This window comes from Chrysochloris asiatica, unplaced genomic scaffold, assembly GCF_000296735.1.
Source record: "Chrysochloris asiatica unplaced genomic scaffold, ChrAsi1.0 scaffold00013, whole genome shotgun sequence".
Classification (NCBI taxonomy): domain Eukaryota; kingdom Metazoa; phylum Chordata; class Mammalia; order Afrosoricida; family Chrysochloridae; genus Chrysochloris; species Chrysochloris asiatica.
Window position 1 is genome coordinate 15,894,190 of NW_006408531.1, and position 24,929 is coordinate 15,919,118.

Genomic DNA, 24,929 nt, shown 5'->3' on the forward strand with positions numbered 1-24,929 from the left:
GGGTTTGAACCACGAATCTTGTGGTTAGCAGTCCAGTGATTATCTTACAGCGCCACACTAGGATTCAATGGTTGTAGTAACATTTCTTCAGAGATCAAGTACTTCTTATATTATTTTAAGATTTCATCATGTGAAAGAAATATAAAAATTTTATTCATTTTTTGATAACCAAATTGAATGGTTCTTCCATAAAGAAGTCTCTGATCTCAAATTAGAATTAATCTTTTTTATCTAAACCCCCCAAAGCACTTATCTTAATTCTCTTGTTTGTTTGCATGTGTTTGTCTTCTACACCTACCTTTTTTTTACATTGATGCATTTCTTCTGTCTCATGTTTGTTAAGTCATAAACTTTTTAAAATTCTGTATCTACCACATACTACATCCCAAATAACGGATTATCAAGATGTGTATTTCAACTTTAAATGAAGTATTTAAAAGAAGCTAAATGTGTAAGACAGATTACATTTGTAAAAATTTTTTTTTGTTTATAGATTAGCAGCAAGAAAATTTGTAGGGGCTGCAAATTATCGGGAGAAGATTCATAGTACACTGACGCCGTGTGGGACTTTTCTTTTTGCTGGAAGTGAGGATGGTATCGTGTATGTTTGGAACACAGAGACGGGTAAATGTTCCATTTTCAAAACAAAACAAAACAAAAATATTTTGGATATTTGAATAAATGTGAAACTTACCATTTTATATAATAATTATCACGTAAATTCAGAGTTCAAATTTTCCATTATGTCTTTTAAGATAGAATATAAAAAAGTGGAACCCCGATACAGTCTAAATTATTAACTAAGCTCTGTTCTTTATTTGTAGTCTTCACAGACTGATAATTCCACATCCTAATCAAAGTTTAGCTTTGCCTTACTTTTAATGAGATCGTGGGAGTCCTGGTTCGCACTATAGGATGTTGTTGTTGTTGTTACTAGGTGCCATCAAGTTGGTACTGACCCATAGTGACCTTATGCACAGCAGAACGAAGCACTGCCCGATCCTGGGCCAACCTCACTACTGTTGCCACACTTGACGTTGATGGACTCAAGTGTTGCGCTATAGGATACACACACATCATCGGTTCAAAAGTTGTCGTTACTTCGCTGGTATTCATTGTCTACATAGGCCCATAGGAGCTCTGCTTTAGGCCTCTTCTAGTTATTCTGAAGCATGGGTGTCTTTCAAGCATATAATATCTCAAAGCTTTTCATAAAAAAAATATAAATGAATCTCCCCTGAAAACCAACACCAAAAAGAATTTTTCAGTTTTAGAATCCTGCTTAGATGCTCTCCTCCCTGTTCTTGGAAGACTTGTGTTCTAGTTGGCATTTGCTCAGTCCGCAGGAAGCACCATCAGATGCCTCTCTACTTTCTAAGCCCTTTGTCTGTATCTTGTGCTTTGCAAACCTCATTGAAGAGGTTGGCCTGAGAAGTAGAAGAAGGAGTGCTGACAGAATACAATAAAGATAGCATTTTTTAATGCAGTGGTGCTCAGGTACTTGTGAAGTATTTGAGATTTTTGTGTACATATGAGCATCATTACTTACTAAAAATATTTTTTAATAAATTGAAAAAAAAAATCTTGTAATGAGAAATGCTTAAGACTATACAAATTATTGAATCTCTTTTCTATCTAGGAGAACAAGTAGCAATGTATTCTGACCTTCCATTCAAGTCACCCATTCGAGACATCTCCTATCACCCACTTGAACATATGGTTGCGTTTTGTGCATTTGGGCAGAATGAGCCAATTCTTCTTTATATTTATGATTTTCATGGTAAGTCCACTAATTGATAAAGAATATTTAGAGTAATTTCTGTATTATGACGGAAAGAACTAAGAATCATGAATTCCATAAAACCAATCATCCTTTTTGTTAACAAAACATTCTTGAATATACTGTAATAACTGAGCAGCTTAGTAGATTGGATTATTGTTATGTGGAGACATTTATTTTCCTGTTAACTTTATTGTTAACAGAATTTAAATGTAGACAAAAGTACATAAAAATGATTGCGCTCTTGACATTGGAATTGCAGAAATGCAGCCATCACTTTCTTTGTAAATTAGTTTAAATCTTTAAAATTATTTGACAATATGTTAGTTAAATCTAAAATTTAAGTATCATTTTGGAAATAGGGATCTTTAATGTTGTCAATTGACTCATGAGTTAGTTTCTTAACGCTACATTTTTATTTTTCCCGAAACATAAAAAGTTTTAGATATGAGAGATTTTTTTAATATCAAAAATAAGCAAAAAGTCAAATGAATATAAGATCTCTAATTAGAAATTTAAGTCGTTTTAAACTCTTTAAGATTACACTATAGTACCATTCTGATAATTGGAGTCCTGGTGTGGCGCTGTGGGCTAATGCATCAGACCTTGAAGTCGTTTGAACTGCAAGGTCGGTGGTTCAAGCTCACCAGCTGCTCCTTGGAAACCCTATACAGAGTCACTATGGTTGGAATGGACTCTAGGGCACTTCACAACAACAACAACACTTCTGAGAAGGCTCTCTTGGTGACGTTGTGGATTCAGCAGTGGAGTTTTAACTGAAAGGTATGCCATGCAAATCCACCTGCTGCTCTGCAGAAGAAACATGAGGCAGTCTGCTTTCCTAAACCCTACAGCAGTTCTGTTCGGTCCTATAGGGTACCTTGTGGTTCCGAATTGACTTGATTTTAGTGGGTTCTGTTGGTGGGTTCTGAGAAGTAGTGTGCATACTTTACAGGAATAGTAGAGCATTCTAAGAGTTGTTATTTATCCTATTTTTCATATATTTCTTTAATTGTACTGAAATTAGGATTTCATCATTTTACATTGTTTTAACCATGTGAGTGCCTCAAAATTGTAATTCCATTTTTTTCATATATTGTCATGTAAAAGACAATATTTGTTAGTCTTTTTTATTTGTTTAGATTATATCATTGTTCACTCTCTTTGATAAGCCAAGAATCTACACAAACTTTCTTGTAAGTGCTGTTGCATCAGTTCCAACTCATAGTGAATTGGGATTATGTCGGGTTTCCAAGTGGTGGCTGGTAGGTTTGAACTTCCAACCTTGCAGTTAGCAGTCCTGTGCTTATCCTACAGCGACACCAGAACACAAACTTTAGAAATGCGTAAATACATATACAAGTAGTATATGAGGGGTCTTCAAAAAGTTCATTGAAAAATTCCATTATATTTTAATTTAATTTTTCCATAAACTTTTTTATTTTATTCATATAGGTAATATTAATGTGGAACTATTTAGACAAAGTGTTTGACATTAATGGAATGTCAAAAGTTAAGCTTATTATGTCAGAACAATGAATTACTTAGTGATGATGATAAAGGCTGAGTTGTTAGCTCTGATAATTCTTAAACCTAAAATTTTTAATCATTGTATGGAATATATTTTCCTTAACAGGTGGATTGTTTTAGAAAATAATGCATAAAATGAGATTTATCGTATTTTAAAGAAGATGCAGTCAATTTCTACAACAATTATCCATATTTGACAAACACTGTTATTAATGGCAAAATTGTCAGGCACCACAATACCATTCATTCTTATAAGGAAATATAAATGACAAATAGATTTCTCAAATGATACAACGTCTACATCTAATACCCAGTTCTAACATATCTCAGTTAAATTTGAGTTACGTAGTTGGAGAAGAATATTGAAAGTAACACTGACTTCCAAAAGAACATACAAGTCTGTATTGGAAGAGGTACAGCCAAGATAGTGAGACTTTGTCTCTCATACTTGGGATATGTTATCAGGAAGAAGGACATTATGCTTGGTAAAGTGGAGAGTCAGTGAAAAAGAGGAAGACCCTAGTGAGATGGATTGACAGTGTGGCCGCAGCCATGGGCTCAAGCATAACAAAAATTGTGAGGATGCTGTGGGACAAACCAGTGTTTCGTTCTGTTACGCATAGGGTTGTTATGAGTCATAAATGACTCCGCTACACCGAACAACAATAAGAAGTTCTAACAAAGCTCCTGAAACCATTCTGTGTTTGTATCCACTGTAAATAGATAAAGAAAGAGAAGTTGTACTTAAGTACTGTACAGCTGGAACTGTTATGCAGGAAATCAGCAGCACAGTTATTTCCTCAGACTCTTAAGAGGGTAGCGATTATTTCACAACATCTTCATTCAGATTCTCATTTGGCTTTTTAGACTTTAAAAACTAATGCAAGTTACAATTCCACTTGTTCTTTTCTTCTGTAAGCAGTCGATTTTTGTCATTGACAGAGGATTTCACAATGAGATCAACCCAGGAGAGTCAGACTTACCAATTTGGTTTTTACACAGTAGATATTGATTCAAAGAAGTGTACTCTGGGCAAGTAGTAGAAAGAGCTAAGTATTAAGAGTCAGTTCTTCTTACTTCTGAGACTTTTTGTAAACCTCTTCCCTGAAGCTTCATTTTCTCACATATTCAAAGGTACCACTAATAATAGTCCTGGTGTGGCGCTGTAGGATAAGCACTGGACTGCTAACTACAAAGCCAGAAGTTCAAACTCAACAGCTATATACATTTTTAAAGGAAATTTCGGAGACTCCAAAGGATAAATACTGGGCTATGAACCACAAGGTCTATGGTTTGAGCCCATCAGCTGCTCCGTGGAAGAAAGATGAAGCTTTCTGCTCCCATAAAGATTTTTAAAAAGCCTCGGAAATCCTACTCAGGGTCGCTGTGTGTCAGAACTGACTGGATAGCACTTAACGACAACATATAGGATCTTAAAGTGGAGGAGGAAGGATTTACTTGAGCATTTTAGTAGCAAAAAAGTTCAAATAATATGCCTGAAACTGAAATAATTTTGTGTAAGGCATTTAGAACACAGTATTTTGATATCTTAACACACCTTTTCAAACGAATTGAGACAGTTTCGCCACATTTTCCCAACTCTTTACTGCCTATTTTTAAAATGAGGAAATTTAGGAAGAAGTTCCGCAATCTCAGTGAATGCAGTTCTTGTCAGTGATACACACACACACACACACATAAGAAAATGAAAAGTTGTTTCAGGTGCTAAAATATTTTACTTATAAATGCAGGCCAGAATCCAAGTAAAGTAGTCTTCAAATTTTCCATTAAAAATTATAATACTCATATTTCTTATTGGTCCATTATACTAAAGTTTGCATGTACCTTTATATAAGTTTTAATGTTATAAAATTCAAATGTATAGGACAGTTGTATGGTTTTCAAAAATATTTATTTGAAAAGAAAATAGATTAAATAAGTAGAGGGCAAATCATGTTTCAGAGTACTGAACTGATGCTTTATTGACTTAGGGAATTTTCAAGGAACATAAAGCCAGCTCTTTTTTCTTTTTCTGTTTTTTAAATTGTTGAGTAAGCTGTGAATGAGACCACAGTGGTAGCTAAATGTATCATCCATTTTTCAGTTCTAGCAAAATCTGTGAAGGTCAGCAAGCATCTTCCCCAGTTAAGCATATGTTCAGGTTGTGGTCTTTTTAAGTCTTTCATTCTACTGTCTTTTTGCTTTTTTTGGTAAGAAACATGATTTTTACTTTCAGAAGGCAGTTTTATTTGCCTGATGTTGAAAGGGTTAATCATATAGTAATACAAAATTTAGTCACAGAGTACCACAAATAATGTACTTTTAGGATTCCCATAAAAACAGTGCTAGTCAGAGAAACGGCTTCTACTGAATTAAATTTACAAAGCTAGACTTTAGCAATTGATGTTTTGTTATTAATCAATATTCGTCTACCTCCGTGTCCAGGATGCTGTTCTACATGTATTAATAATCATAGGTAACACGCACACTTTCTCTTGTCCTCATACTGTTTGAAAGCATTTTACACGTGTTCTTTAATTTCCACAATAAACTTATGAGATAACAGGTACTATTAATCTCTCCATTTTACACAAGTCAAAATTTGAATCCAGAAAGTTTTATTCACTACACTAGCCTTTTTAGCAGACATTCTTGAAATATTAGCCTTTGATTATCTAATAAACAACTCTTTTTTTCTGTGGCGGTGTGGGCTAATGCCTCAGACTGCAAAGTCATTTGAACTGCAATGTCAGTGGTTCAAGCTCACCAGATGTTCCTTGGAAAACAGGATCGCTTTGGGTCGGAATCGACTCGACAGCACTTAACAACAATAACTGTTTACACTGTGCTTCTCAGTGTTGTTGTTGTTGTTGTTAAGTGCCATCGAGTCGGGTCCGACCCATAGCGACCCTGTACAGGGTTTCTGAGGGTGTAAATCTTTACGGGAGTAGAAAGCCTCATCTTTCTCCCGAGGAGCGGCTGGTAGTTTCGAACCGCTGACCTTAAGGTTCGCAGCCCGATTCGTAACCACTACGCTACCAGAGCTTCTCAGTGTAGTAGTGCAAATTCGTTGTATTTCCTGTACTTTGTAGGAAGCAGAGATGGAGTCTTATTCATTTTTATTGTCAGTCTTGTCTTGAAGATTAATGTCTGATATTATGCATATAATATTTTAAGTAGTGTAAGGTTTTAATTTTGCAAATTCTGAGCAGTGTTGAGTAATCCCAGGTAATGAGCCTAATCTCTCACTAGGTGGCAATATCTCCTGTGAATCCGCATTAACCCTGGCGTGCTCTACCATCATAGTGTCTAGAACAAGACATCTTACTGAGTTCCTATTGTGTGCCAGGAGTCCGGGGTGGTGCTGTGGGCTAAAGCACTGGACTGCAGGATTGGTTTGAATCACAAGGTTGACAGTTCAAACTCACTGGCTGCTTCTTGGAAACCCTTCCAGGGTCGCTATGAGTCAGAACCAACTCAATAGCACTTAACAACAGCCTTTTCACAGAGAATCCTGATGTGACACTGTAGGGTAAGCACTAGACTGCAAGGTCAGCAGTTCAAACCTCCCAGCCACTCCTTGGAAACCCTGTATAGAGTCGCTATGAGTCGGAACCGATTTGATGGCACTTAACAACTACAGTATATGTTCCAAGTTGAACAAACTAGGCTGTGAAGGTCAGGAGACAGACCTGGTTTACTATGTGTTTTGTTTTTCTTTAATACCTTGTGCTTCCTAAATAGTTGATTCAAGCTCTGAAAGAATGTTTGTTAAATGCAAAAGCACTTTCTTCCATTGATGCTAGATATGATTTTATTCAAAGAATTAATATTCATTAGTGAGTTATGGCACTGCAGGACAAGCACTGGATTGCTAGCCACAAAGTCAGCAGTTCAAATCCACCAGCCACTCATCAGAAACCCTCTACAGGGTTGCTATGAGTTGAACCAACTGGTCGGCACTTAACCACCAAGGAGATCTGGTATTGCTACGGTTCTGCACTCAACTGCTAACTGGAAGGGATTAGAACTCACCCAGCAGCACTGCAGGAGAAGAGACCTGGCGGCACCTTAAAGATGACCAAAGACAAGGCTACTGCTCTCAAGGTGATTCCGACTCATAGACACCTTCACAGACACAAAGCAGAACAGCCCATAGGGTCTCACAGAAGCTGGCTGCCACATCTTTCTCCCATAGAGTAACTGGTGAGTTCAGACTGTTGTAAGTACTGCACTGCAGCAGCCCCTTCCATCATGGTGGTGGTTGTTACGTGCCATTGAGTTGATTCTAACTCATACCGACCCTGTGTAGGATTTCTGAGGAACAGCTGGAGAGTTGGAACCGCTTGCTGACCTTGTGTTTCAAACCAGCCTTGCCATAAAGATTACAGCCTAGGAAGCTCTCTGGGCGTACTGTGTCACAAAGGGTTGCCCTGAGTTGCAATCAAGTTGATAACACACACCAACAATGAGCTTGTACATTGTTATCTTTGTTACCTGTAGTTTTCACACTGTGATGCTTTGTCAGCAGGAAGGGCACTTGTCCTTTTATGTCTCTATAAAAAATGTTGCTATATAATGTGCTTATTGAATTAAAAGCCTGTGGTACTTTTAGCCCTTATGTTTAACATAGGATCCCTTGTGGTGCAGAAGTTAAGTGCCTTACTGCTAACTGTAAGGTCACTGGTTTGAACCCACCAGTTGCTCTCCAGGATAAAGACGTGGCATTCGGCTTCTGTAAAGATTTACAACTTTGGAAACCATATGGGGCAGTCTGCCCTGTCTTATGGGGGTCCTGGTGTGGCACTGTAGGATTAGCACTGTATTCTGACCACAAGATTGGCAGCTCAAACCCACCAACCATTCTTTGGAAACCCTGAGTAGGATTCTCTATGAGTCAGAAGCGACTTGGCAGCCCAGCACTCTGATCTATAGAGTTGCTGTGAGTCAGAAGCGACTCAGTGGCATTGGGCAACATAGGACTTAACATATTACTGATGTGTTCTAGATGATTGAATCATAGATTATGTTGAATACTATTTTCTCCTTAAAGTTTATAAAAAATATATAGCATAAAAGGCATGATCAGTGAGACTGTTTAGAGCTAGTAATAATTGGCATAACAGTTATGAAGTGTTTACTATGTGTCCACCACCCCTACAAAACATCTTACATATAGAATCTTATAAAGCTTTCCCAAACCATAGGAGATCAGTAGTATCTGTGCTTTGCAATGCTGAAGCCAGGGCACAGGAAGAATGAAGTAGTTAGCTTACAGTCACACAGTGAAGTGCTGAAGCCAACATTTGATTCCAGGCTGGCTCTAGAGCCCAAGCTCAGAAAGCATTAAGTTCCCCATTGTAGTGACTTAGTCTTTGCATCTCATTTTTTATGAAGTGACTTAAATTAAAAAGCTTAGATATTATCCAAATAGTTCTACAGTAAAATAGATTTTTTTTTGTTTTTAATACTTAGATAGCCCTTGAAATGAAAAGAAATTTGCTTATCTGATAGTATTCTTAACAACTTGCTACTTACAAGGGTTTGGGGCAACATGATTATGATGCCTTAAGCGATTAAGCTCTCAGTGTAGTTCACATGTGAATTTTCCTTTGTGTGTAGCCTTCACCTTTGACTACTTTCACAATATTTCTGCAGTAATATAACGTCTGGTTGAAATGAATTTCATATCCACAGTTTTGCATGTAGTTTGATGGTTTTCTTGGACACTGAAGATGATGAATTAAAAAGAAACCCCAATACTGTAATTCTCATACTTGGATAACACTATGCAGTAACAAACACAACTTGAGAGTTTTAAATGCTTTTGTTGTTGTTTTTATGTGCCGTAGAGTCGGTTCTGACTCATAGCAACCCTGTATAGGGTTTCCAAGGCAGTAAATCTTTATAGGAGCAGAAAGCCTCATCTTTCTCCCACGGAACAGCTGGTAGCTTTGAACTGCTGACCTTAAGGTTCACAGCCCGATGCTAATAAGTGGAGTCTGGTGTAGCGCTGTAGGATAAGCACTAAACTGTGGTTCAAATACACCAGCCACTTCTCGGAAACCCTATACAGGGTTGATATGAGTCAGAAACAACTCAGTGGCACTTAACAATAATAACAGGTATTGAACTGCCCGACCTTGTGGTTGAAACCAACCTTGCAGTCCAGCACATTAACCCACAGTACCACACCAGTACTCCAGATAGATATGAGGGTAAGTCATAAAGTACTTCTACAAAATCAGAGACATTTTTATTAAACACGCATATCAACCTTTGAAGCTACTGTCTCAACTTATCCTTCACCTAGATCTAGACACTTCTGCAGGTGGTGTTCCATCTCTTCACCCTTCCCCAATAAGATCGGTTGACGCAATGACCACAGCAATGGGATCTGACATACCAACAATTAGGAAGGTGTTGCAGGACCAGGAATTGTTTCATTGTACATAGAGTTGACCTGTGTTGGAACTGACTTGATGGCCTCCAACAGCAACAACTACCCTTCCCCAAAGACGTGTGCACTGTTAGATTTACACCACGTTATAATTGGCAATTTTAGCAACCTTGAGTGACTCAGACTATGTACCTTTAATGATTTTTGTGTTAGGGGAACAAAAAGCCTGAAGGAGCAAGATAGGGCTGTGGGTATATGGGGTAAGGTTTCCAATAAAAATTCTCATAGGCCAACACTGGTTACCTCAAAGAATGAGCAGGTGTTTGTTGTAATGGGGAACATTTCTCTGCGTAACTTTCTTGGCCATTTTCTCATTAGTGCCATTTTCAGGTTTCTTAAAACTTCTTCCTTATAAGCTCCTGTGATCACCCTGTGTCCCTCAAGACAGTCTGTCAAGACGACCTTTGTGGGATCTCAAACCACAATCACCAGAACCTTCTCAGCTGGCTTCTCAGATTGAATTGTATTCGCAGAGCAGATCTCTGTGGAGGCCACGTTTTGATTGGCTCTTTTTTGAAGACATCCTATGAGAGAGACTGAGACAAGTGTATTGCTGAGAGAACTTGTCTGCAGCCAAACACTGATCACAGGGACATAGTTAAATATGTTTGGTTTGGAATAAACGTGTGTTGCTATGAACTGGCACCTTTGGACTTATCCTCGTATATAGTTACATTGCATGAATTCCAACACACATCAGCGCTGTGTAAGCATTGCCTAGTGTTGGGTCATCCTCATGCTGAGCATGTTTCAGTACATCATTGTAGATACTGTGTCAGTCCATTTCACTGAGGGTCTTCTACACCTTCAGAGACCCTCTACTTCACCAAACACCATGTCCTCCTCCTCCAGCAACTGATCCCTCCCGATGACGTGTCCAGAGTTGTAAGTGCAACAATATTCCATCAACTTCCATTGGATAGGTTTCAGAAGTAGATAGCCAGGACTTTTTTCTTAGTCTGACTTACTCTGGAAGCTCCACAGAGACCTGACAACCATGGGTGAGGGTGACCCTGCTGGTCTATGAAATGCCAGTGGTGTAGCTTCCACCAGCTGTCAGACAGGTGGGGGAACTGTTTTATTAGTGACACAGCTTCTACTTGACATATAAAATATGTCAAGGAAATATAGATTTAATTACTTACAAGCTCTGCAACACACTCACACTACTAGAACTGAAGTGATGCTCAGTAAAACTTCTTGGACCTAGCCACACAGCATCTGTAAGATTACTTGAAGGAGGGACAAGTCAGACCAGGTAAAAATATAATAAAATCTATTATAAGCCTTTGAACATTCTTAACACATAGTGAACAGAAAAAGAAGATGCATGCCTGCTGAATGCTGGGAAACTGAAGAAATAGACCTAGCAGATAGCAGTAATCACATGATAAGAAATGTGACCACATATAAGTAAAGACCACATATAAGTAAAGACAGCCAGCCAGTAAGATGATTCTAAGCATAATCACAGACCTGTATGTATTGATTGGTCTGTAACAAAGGAATTAAGATGCTGAAGCAAAGGTAAATCTTACTGTTAATACAGTGTGAGACAAAGAATCTGTGTATTTTTAGTTTTACTTTATTAGATCAATAACATATACTTACAAATAGATTTTAATAATAACAAACCTTATGTTTGCTTCAAATGCAAAGGGCAGTGGATTAAAATATCTCATTTCCTCCCTTCTTCCTCCTGTGAAGATAAAAATCTCCTGAGAAAACCACGTTAGTTTTTTTTGTTTTATAATTGTTTAAGACCAGGAACACACACAAAAGCCCGGGGCCTATTACGTAAATCAAAGGATTGTCAGTTATAAAAATATTTAAAGAAATTTTAAATTGTATAAAATGTAAGACTCCCAAACACAAGAAATAGCCTAGTGGATATAAATTGAGAAGGTGTATTGGTGGAGATAACCTTCCTTTCAGCAAATGGAGTGGCCACTTCTATGCTCTCAGCACCTTATCCCGTAGCACAGGACAGTCATTTCCTGTTGGCCTCCAAAATATTCAGACCTCAGAGGGGGACAGTACCATTGTACCCCCAGAACCTGCTCTGCTGCCAGCACATCGTGATTCCTCAATAAATGATGAAAGGACTGGGAGAAAACTGTTAGCATTGTGAGATTTAAACATACCAGGTTATCTATTTCAGAGGTAAATTGTAGATGTGCAAAGTTAAATTAGCACAGAAAAGAGAAAATCACAAGTAAAGAAATGCAGTTATCTGGTTTCAAGGTCATAGTCTAATAACCTTGGGCTTTATGAAACTATGTTTAGAATCCTTTCAAATGTTAGAAGCAGAGAGCTTGAAGGAATTAAAAGATGTCATGGATGCTAACCTAGTTTGTATTGAAATCATCTGTGCATATTGACAAATGGATTGATGCACATGTCTGGATGGTGGGGGAGGGAGAGCAGCAGCACACAGGAGTTGTAAGGAGCTTCTGTGTCTAGTATCTGAGAATCTAGGTCTTTGTGAATATTTCTGCAGTGTTTTTTTTGTTGTTGTTATTTTGTTTAATGGCTGTCTTCACAGAACTAAAGTTGCTAAAGACAAAGTCGAGTGTTAATTTGACTTGGTGAAAAGTCAGATGTTGAAAGTCAGATGGCTTTTGTATAGCAAATTCCCTTTAGACTACAGGAATAACCACACAGAATAGTTTACAGTTTGTTTTGTTGTTGAGTGCCGTCGAGTCAGTTCCAACTCAATATGGACCCTGCATAGGGTTTCCAAGGAGCGGCTGGTGAGTTTCAACCACCAACCTTGTAGTTTAAACTGACCTTGCAGTCCAGTGCTTTAGCCCACAGTGCCACACAGGACTCCTTGCTTTTGCTTTTATTATCTGTATCCATTTATGCCATCGTAATTCTTTTTACGTAATTTTTTTTAGTTTTTAAAAAAGTTTTTAAATGTGAATTGAGTTAAAGTTTACAGGGCAGATTATCGGTTTTACATTCAACAAATCATATACCTTGTTTCATTACAAGGATTATAATTCCCCATGTATCATCAATTAATAGTATTTCTCACTATTTACTTTAGCTCTTTTTTAAAAAAAAACAAAACACTCAAGCATATATAATAATTTACATCTCCAAAGGGCACATTCTGCATGTTTGCATCGTGTCCACCAGCTCTTAGTCCCTCTCGAATCTTGCTGCTAACCTCAAGGTCGGCAATTCGAAATTACCAGCTGATCCACAGGAGAAAGATGAGGCTTTCTGCTCCTGAAAAGATTTGCAGCCGCGGAAACCCTGTGCAGGGTCACTATGAGTCGGAACTGACTCCACAGTACTTAACAACAACAACATCTACCCTGTGTACAGAGGAGATAGCATTGATACTTGATGTGAAGACTCCTTCCCTCTCTTGTTGGTATTTAGAGTTACTACCTCCATGAGTAGGTCAGTTTCATCAAACTGTAGCAATTTACCCTTGTTTCCTTTATCCAAACAAACAAATTTTTTTTTTTTTTTAAATCTTCCTCTAGTCAAGTTCTTATTTTCAAGCCATTGAGACTAGGTCAAATGGTTACTGTCTGCAACTGTGGATGTTCTTGTGCATCTCCCCTCACTTCATATCAGCTGGATGCTTCACTCTCAGCTCTAGCCCTCTGTGACTATGTCCTTGTCCGTGGCTTAGGTGTGCGCAGCTCTCACCACACCTTGGACCAACCAGCCTTTCCTCTTCTGTCTCTCATCTCCAGGTCGACAGGAATTACTGGACTGTGGTTGAACTCAGCCATTTCTTCATTGCTGCCTTTCCCCCTCTTCCACTCACCAGTAGACCAGTGTGGTCACCAGCAAGCTTACATGCCTGCTCCTGTGTTCCCTTTGAGTTTCAGTCTTAGAGGGGAGTTTGTCCTGAAGGATCTTGATTGCTTGCATTAATGGCTTCCTGGTGAACAGCTTGCTTATTCTTGTGGTAGGCTGTCATGCTGACATTTTTGCTTGGGGTTTTTCCTGATAGTCTTTCTTTGAAGATGTATCTTCTGTTGCTCTAGCTATTCCAGGCTGGTCTGCTTGTCCTTCCTAGTGGGAATGTCACACCTCAGAAGGTTCTGGATGGCATTCAGGATTCCACCTAAGGTCCTATACTCTGCAAAGGCTCCGCAAGAGGCCTATTTCACTGGGCAAGTTCTAGAATCCCTTTTAGGTATTCCAATCAGTTATAGGCTAAAGACGGGCTTACAAGTTTTCTGTAATCATATTTCCCAAAATTTCTTTCTATCCCACTCAAGTGTCTATTTTACAATAACAGGCAAGGGAAACCGAGATTCATAAGACAGTCAAGCATCTTAGTATTCTTTCCTCTCTTCAAACTATGCGTAGGTCCCTCTATCACAGAGCCCTGTTGTTCCAAGGTTGAGCATACATCACTATTTACCTCTGTCCCACTTGGAAGAAGTACAGCCAGAGTGCTCCTTGGAGGCCAAGATGGCCAAACTTTACCTCTCATACTTGGGACATATTGTCAGGAAGGACCGGTCACTGGAGAAGGATATCATGTTTGGTAAGGTGGAGGGTCAGAGAAAAAGAGGAAGACCCCCAACAAGATGGATTGGCCAAGTGGCAGCATTGACGGACTCAAATATGGCAACAGTAGTGAGGTTGGCCCAGGATCTGACAGTGTTTCATTCTGCTGTTCATAAGGTCGCTGTGGGTCGGTTCCAACACATGGCACCTAACAACAACAGTTAGACCATACAAACCTGTCTCAGTGTTCCCCTATCTATCTTGTTCTTCCACCTCCTCCCTGTTATTGTATTGCCCTCCCCAACACCTGAACTGAAACCCTCACCCCAACTCCACCATTGTGGTTCCTTTTATTCCATTAATTTTTCCCTCTATTTAAGATAAGTCTATTTTATCCTGTAATCTATCTGGCGTTATCACCACCTGAATCTCCGTTCCTCTGTGTTACCTTCTTTCACATTGTAATTGTTTTAATCATAGACTGACCTCCCAGATCCTCTGTTCTTATAATTTTATTCTGTTATTGACTCTTCCATTTTTGGATTGAGTTCAGGGTAATGCTGCCATGTATGTCATTCTTTGGTTGTTGTCTGTTTTTGTTGGTTCTCAGTCCACAGAACTCCATTTAGGATGTTTTTCATTACAGGGTTGGCTTTGGCAAATTACCTTGGCTTCTGTTTATCCTGGAATGTTTTGATTACACCATTGTATTTGATTGACAGTTTTGCTGGGTGGAGGATTCTTGGTTGGCAGTTTTTTTGTTTTTTTTCTTTCAGGGTTTTATATATGTCTCCCCGTTGCCTTCTTGCCTGCATGGTTTCTGCTGAGAGATCCAAGCTTACTCTAATTTGCTTGCCTTTGTATGTTACACTTCTCTTTTCCCTAGCTCCTTTCAGGATTCTGTCCCTATTTTTGATTTTGGAACACTTGATTATATGACTTGGTGATTTTCTTTTAGGGTCTATCCTCCCTGGCTTTCGTTGACCTTCTTGAATGCTTATGATTTCACTTATCAGAATGTTAGGGAATTTTTCTTCCAGAAGCTATTCAACTATCTCATGTGTGGACTTGTGTGATTCTTCCTGGTCTGGAATGCCGAGAATTCTTAAGTTATTCCTCTTCATATTGTCCAACATGAATCTTAGGCCTTCTTCAGATATTTTTTTAATCCTTTTTTGTGTTTGTTCTTCTATCTTAGTAGTGTTGAGAGATTTATCTTCTAGCTCACTAGTTCTGGCTTCTATCTATTCAATTCTATTCCTTTGCCCTTTCAGTGTATTGTCCATTTCTGATATTCTATTATTAATTTTTTGAACCTCTTTCTGTAGGTTTTGAATTGTTTCCAATGCTGTATCTGTCTTATTTGATTTTTCCTGTAGCGCTTTCCTGACTTCTTCCTTATTTTTCTCAACTCCATTGTATAGTGTTTTGATACATTTTATAATCCTTTTTCTGAATTCCTTCTCAGGCATTTCCAAAGCCTGCCCATCTTCCAGTGTGGACTGTAGGTCTACTTCCAGTTTATTTGCCTCAGTCACTTTATCTTGTTTCTGGACATATGCTGATATGGTCATCTGTTTATGTTTTTTGGATATATTTCAGGAGTTATCTGTGGCCTTAGTACTTAGATGGATGTATATTTTGCTATTTTTTTATGCTTTCTGATTGCCTCCAGGTGTATGTGATCAGGTGATGGGCTTCCTTTTTCACTCTTTGTCTTTAGAAATTTCAAGATGCCATTGTTGGTCGTTATGACGTAACTCAGGATTTAATTTTCGGCCTATTTCCAGTTTAGTTTGCCTGTCCTGCTCCAGTAATCTTGCTGAAGACATACTGAGACTGGGGAAAATAGACAGATAAATATTTAGATTACTTTCAAAATTATTTTTACCAGTTAAAAATTCACTTTTAAAATAAAGAAAGATAATGCATGTTTAGATGTGTTTTGTTGCCTGTAACATTCCTTTTTGATTAAGATATTTAGAAAATACAGTTTGGCAAAAAGAATAAGATGGAAAAAAAGGCCAAATTCCACCATTTTCTATAACTCTTATTTATATCATAGTAGGTACTTATGTATCTGATATTTCCTTGGCATACTCATTCATTTAGGGTTAAATGGTACATTGAAATGTTTGGCAAATATATATCTGACAAGTTCAAAATCCCAGGAAATATTAAGTGTTAATAAAATGCCATAAAATAGTTAAATGATGCTTTGCTTTTCACTCTTAGCATCAAAAAACAGAAGTTGAAAAGACAATGATATAAAGCGAATATACCCCCTTCTCACTTATCACATGGTTAGGGTCCAATGTCCAGGTTATCTGAAAATCAGTACTGTGCAAAAATGGAGTATGACCACATCGTTATGTAACTGCCAAATTACATTATATAACTGCAAATTACATTAATAGTTGACACATTTTTTATTATGTAACTGACAAACCATTGAGAATCATGAACCAGCCAAGTTATAACCACAACAACTAGCATTTGCTACTCTTGCCTCACACCTTCACATTCATGTGGTGTTAATGTATGAAATGGGCAGATAGTACATTACTTACAATGGTCATAAATGAAATGTTAGTTAATGCAAAGGCATGGAACACTTTTTGCATGTGTAAATTTTTGATTCCTGAAACCATCCACTAATGTTAAACCTTCCAAATTATAGTCCACAAAGAGCTTTTATTTACTTCTTTAAAGTTGCCTTTATTCTTTATAAACAGTCTTTGACTATATGTGGGTGACTTAATGTTCTGAACATTCTGAAAAGAAGTCCAAAATATGTCCTGAAACGTTGTTGTTGTTAAGCACGGCCAAGTCGGTTCTAAGTCACGTTGTTCCAACTCAGCGACTTTACGCATAACAGAAAGAAACACTGCCTGGTCCTGTGCCCACCTCATAATTCTTACATAATTGCTTCATTTTCAGCAAGCAAACTCGAGCCATTGCTGCTGTCACTGTGCCATTCTATCTTGTTAGAGTTTTCCCCTTTTTTCACTCACCTTCTGCTTTACCAAGCATGATATCCCACACCAGGGACTAGTCGCTCCTGATAGTATGTCTGAAGAATGAGGGATGACGTGTGGCTATCTTGGCTAAGGAGCATTCAGGTTGTACTTCTTCCAACACAGATTTGTTTGTTGTTCTTGCAATCCATGGTAATTTTAATAATTCTTCTCCGATACCATAACTCATATGCATCAATACTTCTATGGTGTTCCTTATTTATTGTCCATCTGTCACATGCATATGAGGATATTGAAGATATCCTGACTTGCGTCAGGTGCACCTTTGCTCTTAAACCTTTTAAAAAAAAGGTCTTATGCAGCAGATTTGCTTAATACAATACGTTGTTTGATTTCTTCACTGCTGCTTCCATGACTGTTTATGGTAGATCCAAACAAAATAAAGTCTTTGACATCTTCATTCTACTTCTCCATTTTTCATGCTGTTATTTCTTGGTCCACTGGTAAGGAATTTTGTTTTCTTTACCTTGAGATACAACTCATACTGAAGGCTGTGGTCTTTCATCTTCTTCAGTAAGTATTTTAAGTTATCTTCATTTTCAGCAAGCAAAGTTGTATTATCTGCATATAGTAGGTTGTTAATGTGTCTTTCTCCAATCCTGATGCCGTGCTTTTCCTCATATAATCCATCTTCTCAAATTATTTGCTCAGCATACAGATTGAATAAATATGGTGAAAGAATACAACCCTGCCTCACACCTTTCCTAATTTTAAACCATTCAGTGTTCCCTTGTTCTATTTGAACAACTGCCTCTGAGTCTATGTACAGATTCCTCATGAGCACAATTATGTGTTCTGGAATACTCATACTTCACAGTGTGGTCCATATCTTGTCATGAGCCACACAATCAAAAGCCTTTGAGTAGTCAGTAAAGCACAGGTAAACATCTTTCTGATATTCTTTGCTTTCAGCCAAGGTCCATCAGACATCAACAATGCTATCCCTCGTTCCACATCCTTTTCTGAATCCAGCTTGAACCTCTGGAAGTTCTCTGTCAATGTATGCTTGCAGCTGTTTGTTTTATCTTTAGTAAAGTTTTACTCTCATGGGATATCAGTAGTATATTGTCTGATGAGTTCCACATTCCACTGGATCACCTCTCTTTGGAATGGACACAAATAGAGATATATTTCAGTCAATTGGCCAGGTAGTTGTCTTCCAAATTTCTTGGCATAGATGTGTGAGTACCTCCAGTGCTGCATCAGTTTGTTGAAAGATTTCAATTTGTATTCCATCAATTCCTGAAGCCTGTATCTTCTCCAGTGTTTTCAGTGTACCTTGGACTTCTCCTTTCAGTACAATTGGCTCTTGATCATATGCTACCTCTTGAAATGGTTAACATCCACCATCTTTTTTGGTACAGTGATTCTTTTGATGTACTTCTCTTGATGCTTTTTGCATTATTCAATATTTTGTGCATTGAATCCTTCAATATTCCAAGTTGTGGCTTGAATTCTTTCCTTAGTTCCCTCAGCTTGAGAAATCCTGAATGTGTTCTTCCGTTTTGGTCTTCTAACTCCAGTTCTTTGCGTATTTCATAATAATATTTGACTTTGTCTTCTTGAGTTGCCCTTAGAAATTTTCTGTTCAGCTGTTTTACCTTTTCATTTCATTTTGCTTTAGCATCTCTACATTGGCAAACAAGTTTCAGCAGTTTCTGTACATTGGTTTGCTTTTTCATGTGTTTTGGTCTTTTCTTCTTTTCATCTTAATGACCTTTTTGCTTTCTTGTGTGATATTCTTGATGTCTTCCCACAATTCTTCTGGTCTTTGGTTACGAGTGCCTAATGCATCAAATCTGGTATTGAGATGATCTTCAAATTCATGTGGGATGTATTCAAGTCTGTATTTTGGCTTTTGTGGGCTTAATTTTTTTCATATTCAGCCTGAACCTGCATATGAGCAGGTGATGACCTGCTCTAAGTTATAGTGACTCTGTTAGGGTTTCTGAGGCTGTAAATATTTCTGGGAGCAGAAAGCCTTACCTTAGAGAAATAGTTACACATTCCTCTTGAAAAAAAACAGTTGTTAGAGAGCAATGTGAATACTCAGTTAACATTTTTATCCCTAAAGGAGTGGTTTTTGTGCAGGTCTTTTCCCTTGATGTATACCCCTACCAAAGTTGGGGAGGAAGGCACCAATTGCTCTTGGCCTAGTCTTTGTATTTTTTGATTTGTTTTTGTTAAGTGCCACTGTTTTTTTGTTAAGGTCCTGTAGGGACCCTGTATAGGGTTTCCAAGGAGTGGCTGGTGAATTTGAACTGCCGACCTTGCTATTCAAACCGACCTTGGTCCAGTGCTTTATCCCACAGTACCACACCAGGAATCCGTTCTTTGTATAGAACACCTGAACAGATTACTACATGAATGGGAAAATTAGAGACCTAAAAATTTTTATATGCATAATCTCAAACTCATGGTTTGTGGAAACCAAGGTTGATAACTCTACACAAAGTGATCACTGTTTGTATATTCACTGTATTGCTTTATAAGCTCTTTTTCCTTCAAATAAATGATAATATTAGCAGTTTCTCATCTTAATATTTAGATGTCATTTTGGTGACTCTGTTCCCTTTCATTAAATGATGAGTGCATCACAATTTATTGAAACAGCTGTTGTACATTAATGTTAATGTTTTTTCCATTCTTTAAACAATGTTACATTGTACACTTGGGTGCCTTTATTCAGTGGGATCCTTGGAAAAATTTATGTGGACATTAAATTAATTACTCCATTTAACAAGCAAAAACAGAATATTGCTTATGGCTTTGTAATTTAAGGAATTTCTTAGTAATTGATGAATTACTGCCAAATGTCTTCTGTAATTATTATTGTTGTTACTGTTGTTATGTGCCATCTAGCTGATTCTGACTCATCCTGCCCCTGCGTCCAGCAGAATGAAATACTGCTGGCATTGTGCTGTGTCTCAACCCATTGTTGCAGCCTCCCTGTCAATCCATCTACTTAAGGGCCTTCCTCTTTTTCACTGCCCAATGTGGTATGTCATTTCATTTCTTGATTGCATTCCATGAGTATTGATTGTGGATCTGTTATTTGGATATAGGGGTCCCTGACGTGTCAACAGAGGGTCCTTGTTTTTTCTGGCTAAGAATGGTCAGGTTAGACAGATAGTTGCACATGAGCAAAAGGTTTGTTGAGAGGAAAAGATCTGGACAGAGGAGATGAGGAAGGCTTCAAGGCAATGCTGACCCCTGTTTCCTCAGCAGAGGCTTTACTAGAGTTCTACAACTTTTAGGTAGGAAAAGGTTATCGTCTTCGTTCATCAAGGTATGCGAGAATTTCCAGGAAGTGGTAATTGGGTTCACGTGCGGCATTTCTACAGCTGCACTCCATCACAAAAGGCCTCTGGTGGCAGCAGACAAAAACTGATTCTGGGATGTGGCACAAGTGTCGTTCTTTGGGTCCAGCTCCTCCCGGGGGCGGGTGCTCTCCTATGCTCCTACAGAAGGTCATCCTTTAAAATTGATGCCTTGGATACTGGATAAACTCAGCCCAGTCTGTGAAATACCTTGTTATTGTTGTTGTTGTTATGTGCTGTGGAGTCAGTTCCGACTCATCGCGACCCTGTCCAGGGTTTCCAAGGCTGTAAATCTTTATGGGAGCAGAAAGCCGCATCTTTCTCCCATGGAACAGCTGGTAGTTTTGAACTGCTGACCATGAGATTAGCAGCCCAGTTCATAACCACTACGCTACCAGAGCACCTTGTAAAACACCTTACAGGAAAGTAAATACAGAATTCTTATGGGTGGTCTTTCTGAATGGCCCGTCTCAGGATGTGGCTGCTCAGCTTTGCACCCTGACCATGCCCCACACATCTGCACAATTGCTCACACTCACCAAACGTACTGCTCATGTTTAATGCTGATTTGTGTATCCCCTCTTCTCCCTGCCTCTGATCCAAGGAAAATGCAATACTTAACTACAATCTTTTCTCTATGAATCATGATGTTGTTTGTTGGTCCATTTGTGAGGCCTTCCATTTTCTTTCTGTTGAGGTATCATCCTCACTGCAGGTTGAGTCTTCATTAAGGCCTTTAAGCTTTGTATTCTTCCAGAAGCACGGTTGTGTCTTCTGCACATTACAGGCGTTAAGGAGCCGTTATCCATTCCCAATGTCATGTTTTTCTACCTCCTGCAGATCAGCTTCTCAAATTAGTTACTCAGCTTACTGATTGAACGGCTACAACCCTAATGAACACCTTTCCAGACTTTCATGCAGTATATCAGTGTGCAGCATCTAAACAATTAAGTTATCTGGAATTCCTATTCTGCACAGTGTTACCTATAATTTTTTACTATCACACACTGAATGACTTTGCATACTCAAGAAAACATCGGTAAATGTCTTTCTGGTATTGTCTGCTGTCATTCAAGATCCATCTGATATCAACAGTGATATTCCTGGTGTCACACCCTCTTCTGAATCCGGCTTGAATTTCTTTTCATATGCTTTTCTTTACATCTGTATATCTTCTTTGGGAACCCCTGAGTGGTGCACAAGGTTAACTCACCAGCTGCTAAACAGAAGGTTGCAGGTTTGATCCACCCAGAGACACCTCAGAAGAAAAGTCTTGTCATCTACACTTTTTTTAATCAGCATTAAAAAGTACGCAGTACAGCTTTCGTCTTCCCACGTGGAGTTACTATGAGTCGGCGTTGACTTAGTGGTAACTGGTATATCTACTTCAGAGTTTTCCTTGTTGATACCAGCTTTTTCTGATTTCTAAGTTGTAAAAATTCTTTTTATTTCTTTATCCAAGTGCTCTATCAGATGTATGATTTGCAAATATTTTCTCCATTTTTGGCTATATTTTACATTTTCTTCATAGCTTCCTTTTGAAGAATAGAAGTTTTAAATTTTGAACTCATTTTGTTCTTCTATGGATTTTAGTATTATATTTTAAAAATCTTGGTATAAAATGGTCACAAACGTATTCTCCTTTGTTTCCTTCTAGAAGTTTTATGGTTTTGAATTTTAGGATTAGATTTGCAATTTAATTTGAGTTAGTTTTTTTACATAATATAGTATGGATCAAAGTTCACTTTTTCATATGACTATCCAAGCACCATCGGAGTCCTGGTGTGGCACTGTAGACTGAAAAGCCGTTTGAACTGCAATGTCAGCGGTTCAAGCTCACCAGCTGCTCCTTGGAAACACCCTATGCAGTGTCACTATGGCTTGTATTCAACTCGACAGCACTTAAAAACAACATCATCCATGCACCATTTGTTGAAAAGACTATTCTTTCTCCTTAATTGATTTTACATGTTAACCACATATGCTGGACTCGCTCTTCTGTTCTTTAGACCTATTTGTTGGTCTTTATGTTAATAGCAAACTGCCTTAATTACTGTTGTTGGTGGTGTTGAGTGCAACTGATTCAGTTGTGTTTCACAGTGACCCTGTATAGTGTTTTCCAAGGAGCGACTGGTGGATTTTAACTGCACTACACCAGGATTTGTTAATTATTGTTGTTGCTGTTAAGTGCCGTCAAGTTGGTTCCGACTCACAGCGACCCTGTATAGGGTGTCTGAGGAGCAGCTGGTGAGTGTGACCACCGACCTTGTGGTTCAAACCAACCTTGCGGTCGAGTGCTTTTCCTGTGGCGCCATACCAGGACTCCTAACTACTGCAGAGGTCTGTAATATAACTAGACTCAAGACATAGTAGATCTCTAACTGTTCTTTTTTAATCTTTTGCATTTCCATATGAATTCTATAATTAGTTGACAGTGTCTCCAGAAATAATCTTCTGAAAGTTTGGATTTGGACTGCATTGAGTGTGTACATCATTTGGGGAGAATTGACATCTTTATGTTATTGAGTCTTCTAATGCATAAATGCGGTATCTCTTCACTTGTTAGCTTCTTCTTCCATTTCTCTCAGCAGTTTTCTTCCTTTCAGGATATGGTCTTTCACCCCAAATTTTTCTTAAATAAAGCATATTTTAATGCCGTTGTAAAATTGGAAATTTTTGATTCTTGTGTTAATTTTACATAGAAATTATTATCTGTAAGGTAAGCTTGTATCCAGCAGCCTTGCTAAAGTCGCTTGTCAGTTCCAGTGGCTTGCTTTTTCTGAGTTCTCAGTTGTTCTGTAGATGAAAAGCCAGGATGTGAGCATTGAGTGTCCCGATGAATGGTGTGGCTTCTGTGCCTGCTCTTCCTCACCTGACTCAAGCTTTGTCCAGATGAGCATGTCTGCAAACAAAATGTTTTATTTCTTCCCACTTTTTGGTAAATTCAGGCGGCAGGGTAAGTTTGGTCTCTTTTACTCTGTCTTGGTTGGAGGTGAGAGGACCTTATTTTACTTTTGATGGTAGTCAATTCTTCTTTGACCCTTGACTTAAATGTTCGATGGTAAAACCGATCCAGTTTTTATATTGATGATTCTTAACCTTTTCTGACTCATGGAATTTCTGATACAAGTAATGTATCTGCTTTTTATAAGCATTTGCATATACAAGCTCATATTTCCATATGTAATCTCAGTGGTCCACAGAATCTGAAGGCTTATCCGTTGATTCCATGCTATGAATCCTGGCTTTAGGATTTCTTCATATCTTATTCCTAGAAAAGTCTTCCATTTCAATGAAGCACTTTTGGAATGAGTATATCTTTTATTCCTTTATGTATACAGAGAGATTCCAGTTAACCTTTTCTACAGGCAGATAAATTTTCAAAATCATTTCTTTTCAATAATTATACAAGATAATGTGTATAAAAGCTGCAGGAGTTATTGTGCTCATAATCATTGTCATTGTCATCACCATTGTCCTGATCATTCACCCTGTGAACCATCTACCAAGGGACTTCAAAAAGTTCGTGGAAAGTAGAATTTAACAATATTAGAGTTTTTCCATTAGCTTTTTGAAGTGCCTCCCCCCTCCCCCACTTGTATTCTACTCTGGTCAATCAGTCCAAAGAAAGAATCTCATTTAAGGTAAATTGTTTTGTGAAGATATTTAGGATGCATTTTGTGGAGTAAGGAAAAGTGCATTCGAAATATTCATCAGTCGTTGCTGGTGGTGTTAGTTGCTGTCAAGTTGATTCTCACTTATGACAACCCCGCATATGCAGAATAGAGCTGCTCACTAGGGCTTTCAAGGCAGTGACCTTTTGGATGCAGGTCACAAGGACTGTCTTCCCAGGGATGTCTCTTGGTGGGTTATTAAGCATTTAACTGTTTTCATCACCTGGAACACCACATAAAATAATACATGTGAAAAATAGAAGAAGGAGATAATAGAAATATGGAAACAATTTTAGGGAGATGAATGTGTGAATAATAATTAATTGTTTTAGCATTGTCATTAATTTTATATTACTAAGCTTTTGATGCAATTTTTTATTTACGTTTTTATTGTGAATTGGGTGATAGTTTACATGGGAGAACATCAGTGTTACATTCAGCCTATTGTATTTCGTTTCGTTGCAATGATTACAATCTCCTCTATACATCATCATTCAACATTTGGTTCCATTTCCTTTGGGGTTTTATTGTGTTTTGTTTTGTTTTTTATGTACACCGAAGCACTCAGGAATATAAAACCATTCAAACAACCAAAGGGCACACCCCACAAGCCAGCCCCTGGCTCACTCGCTCTCTCTCTCT

General features: G+C 38.2%; 1 protein-coding gene across 1 annotated transcript in view; it reads left to right on the forward strand.

Moving 5' to 3' along the window:
• The window catches only part of AHI1 (Abelson helper integration site 1), a 260,139-nt gene that overhangs the window by 86,196 nt on the left and 149,014 nt on the right, over positions 1-24,929 (forward strand). Inside the window, exons 18-19 of the mRNA XM_006834717.1 lie at positions 494-624; positions 1,640-1,780. Coding sequence (XP_006834780.1) covers positions 494-624; positions 1,640-1,780 — 272 coding nt within the window. The remainder of the gene's footprint in view (positions 1-493; positions 625-1,639; positions 1,781-24,929) is intronic.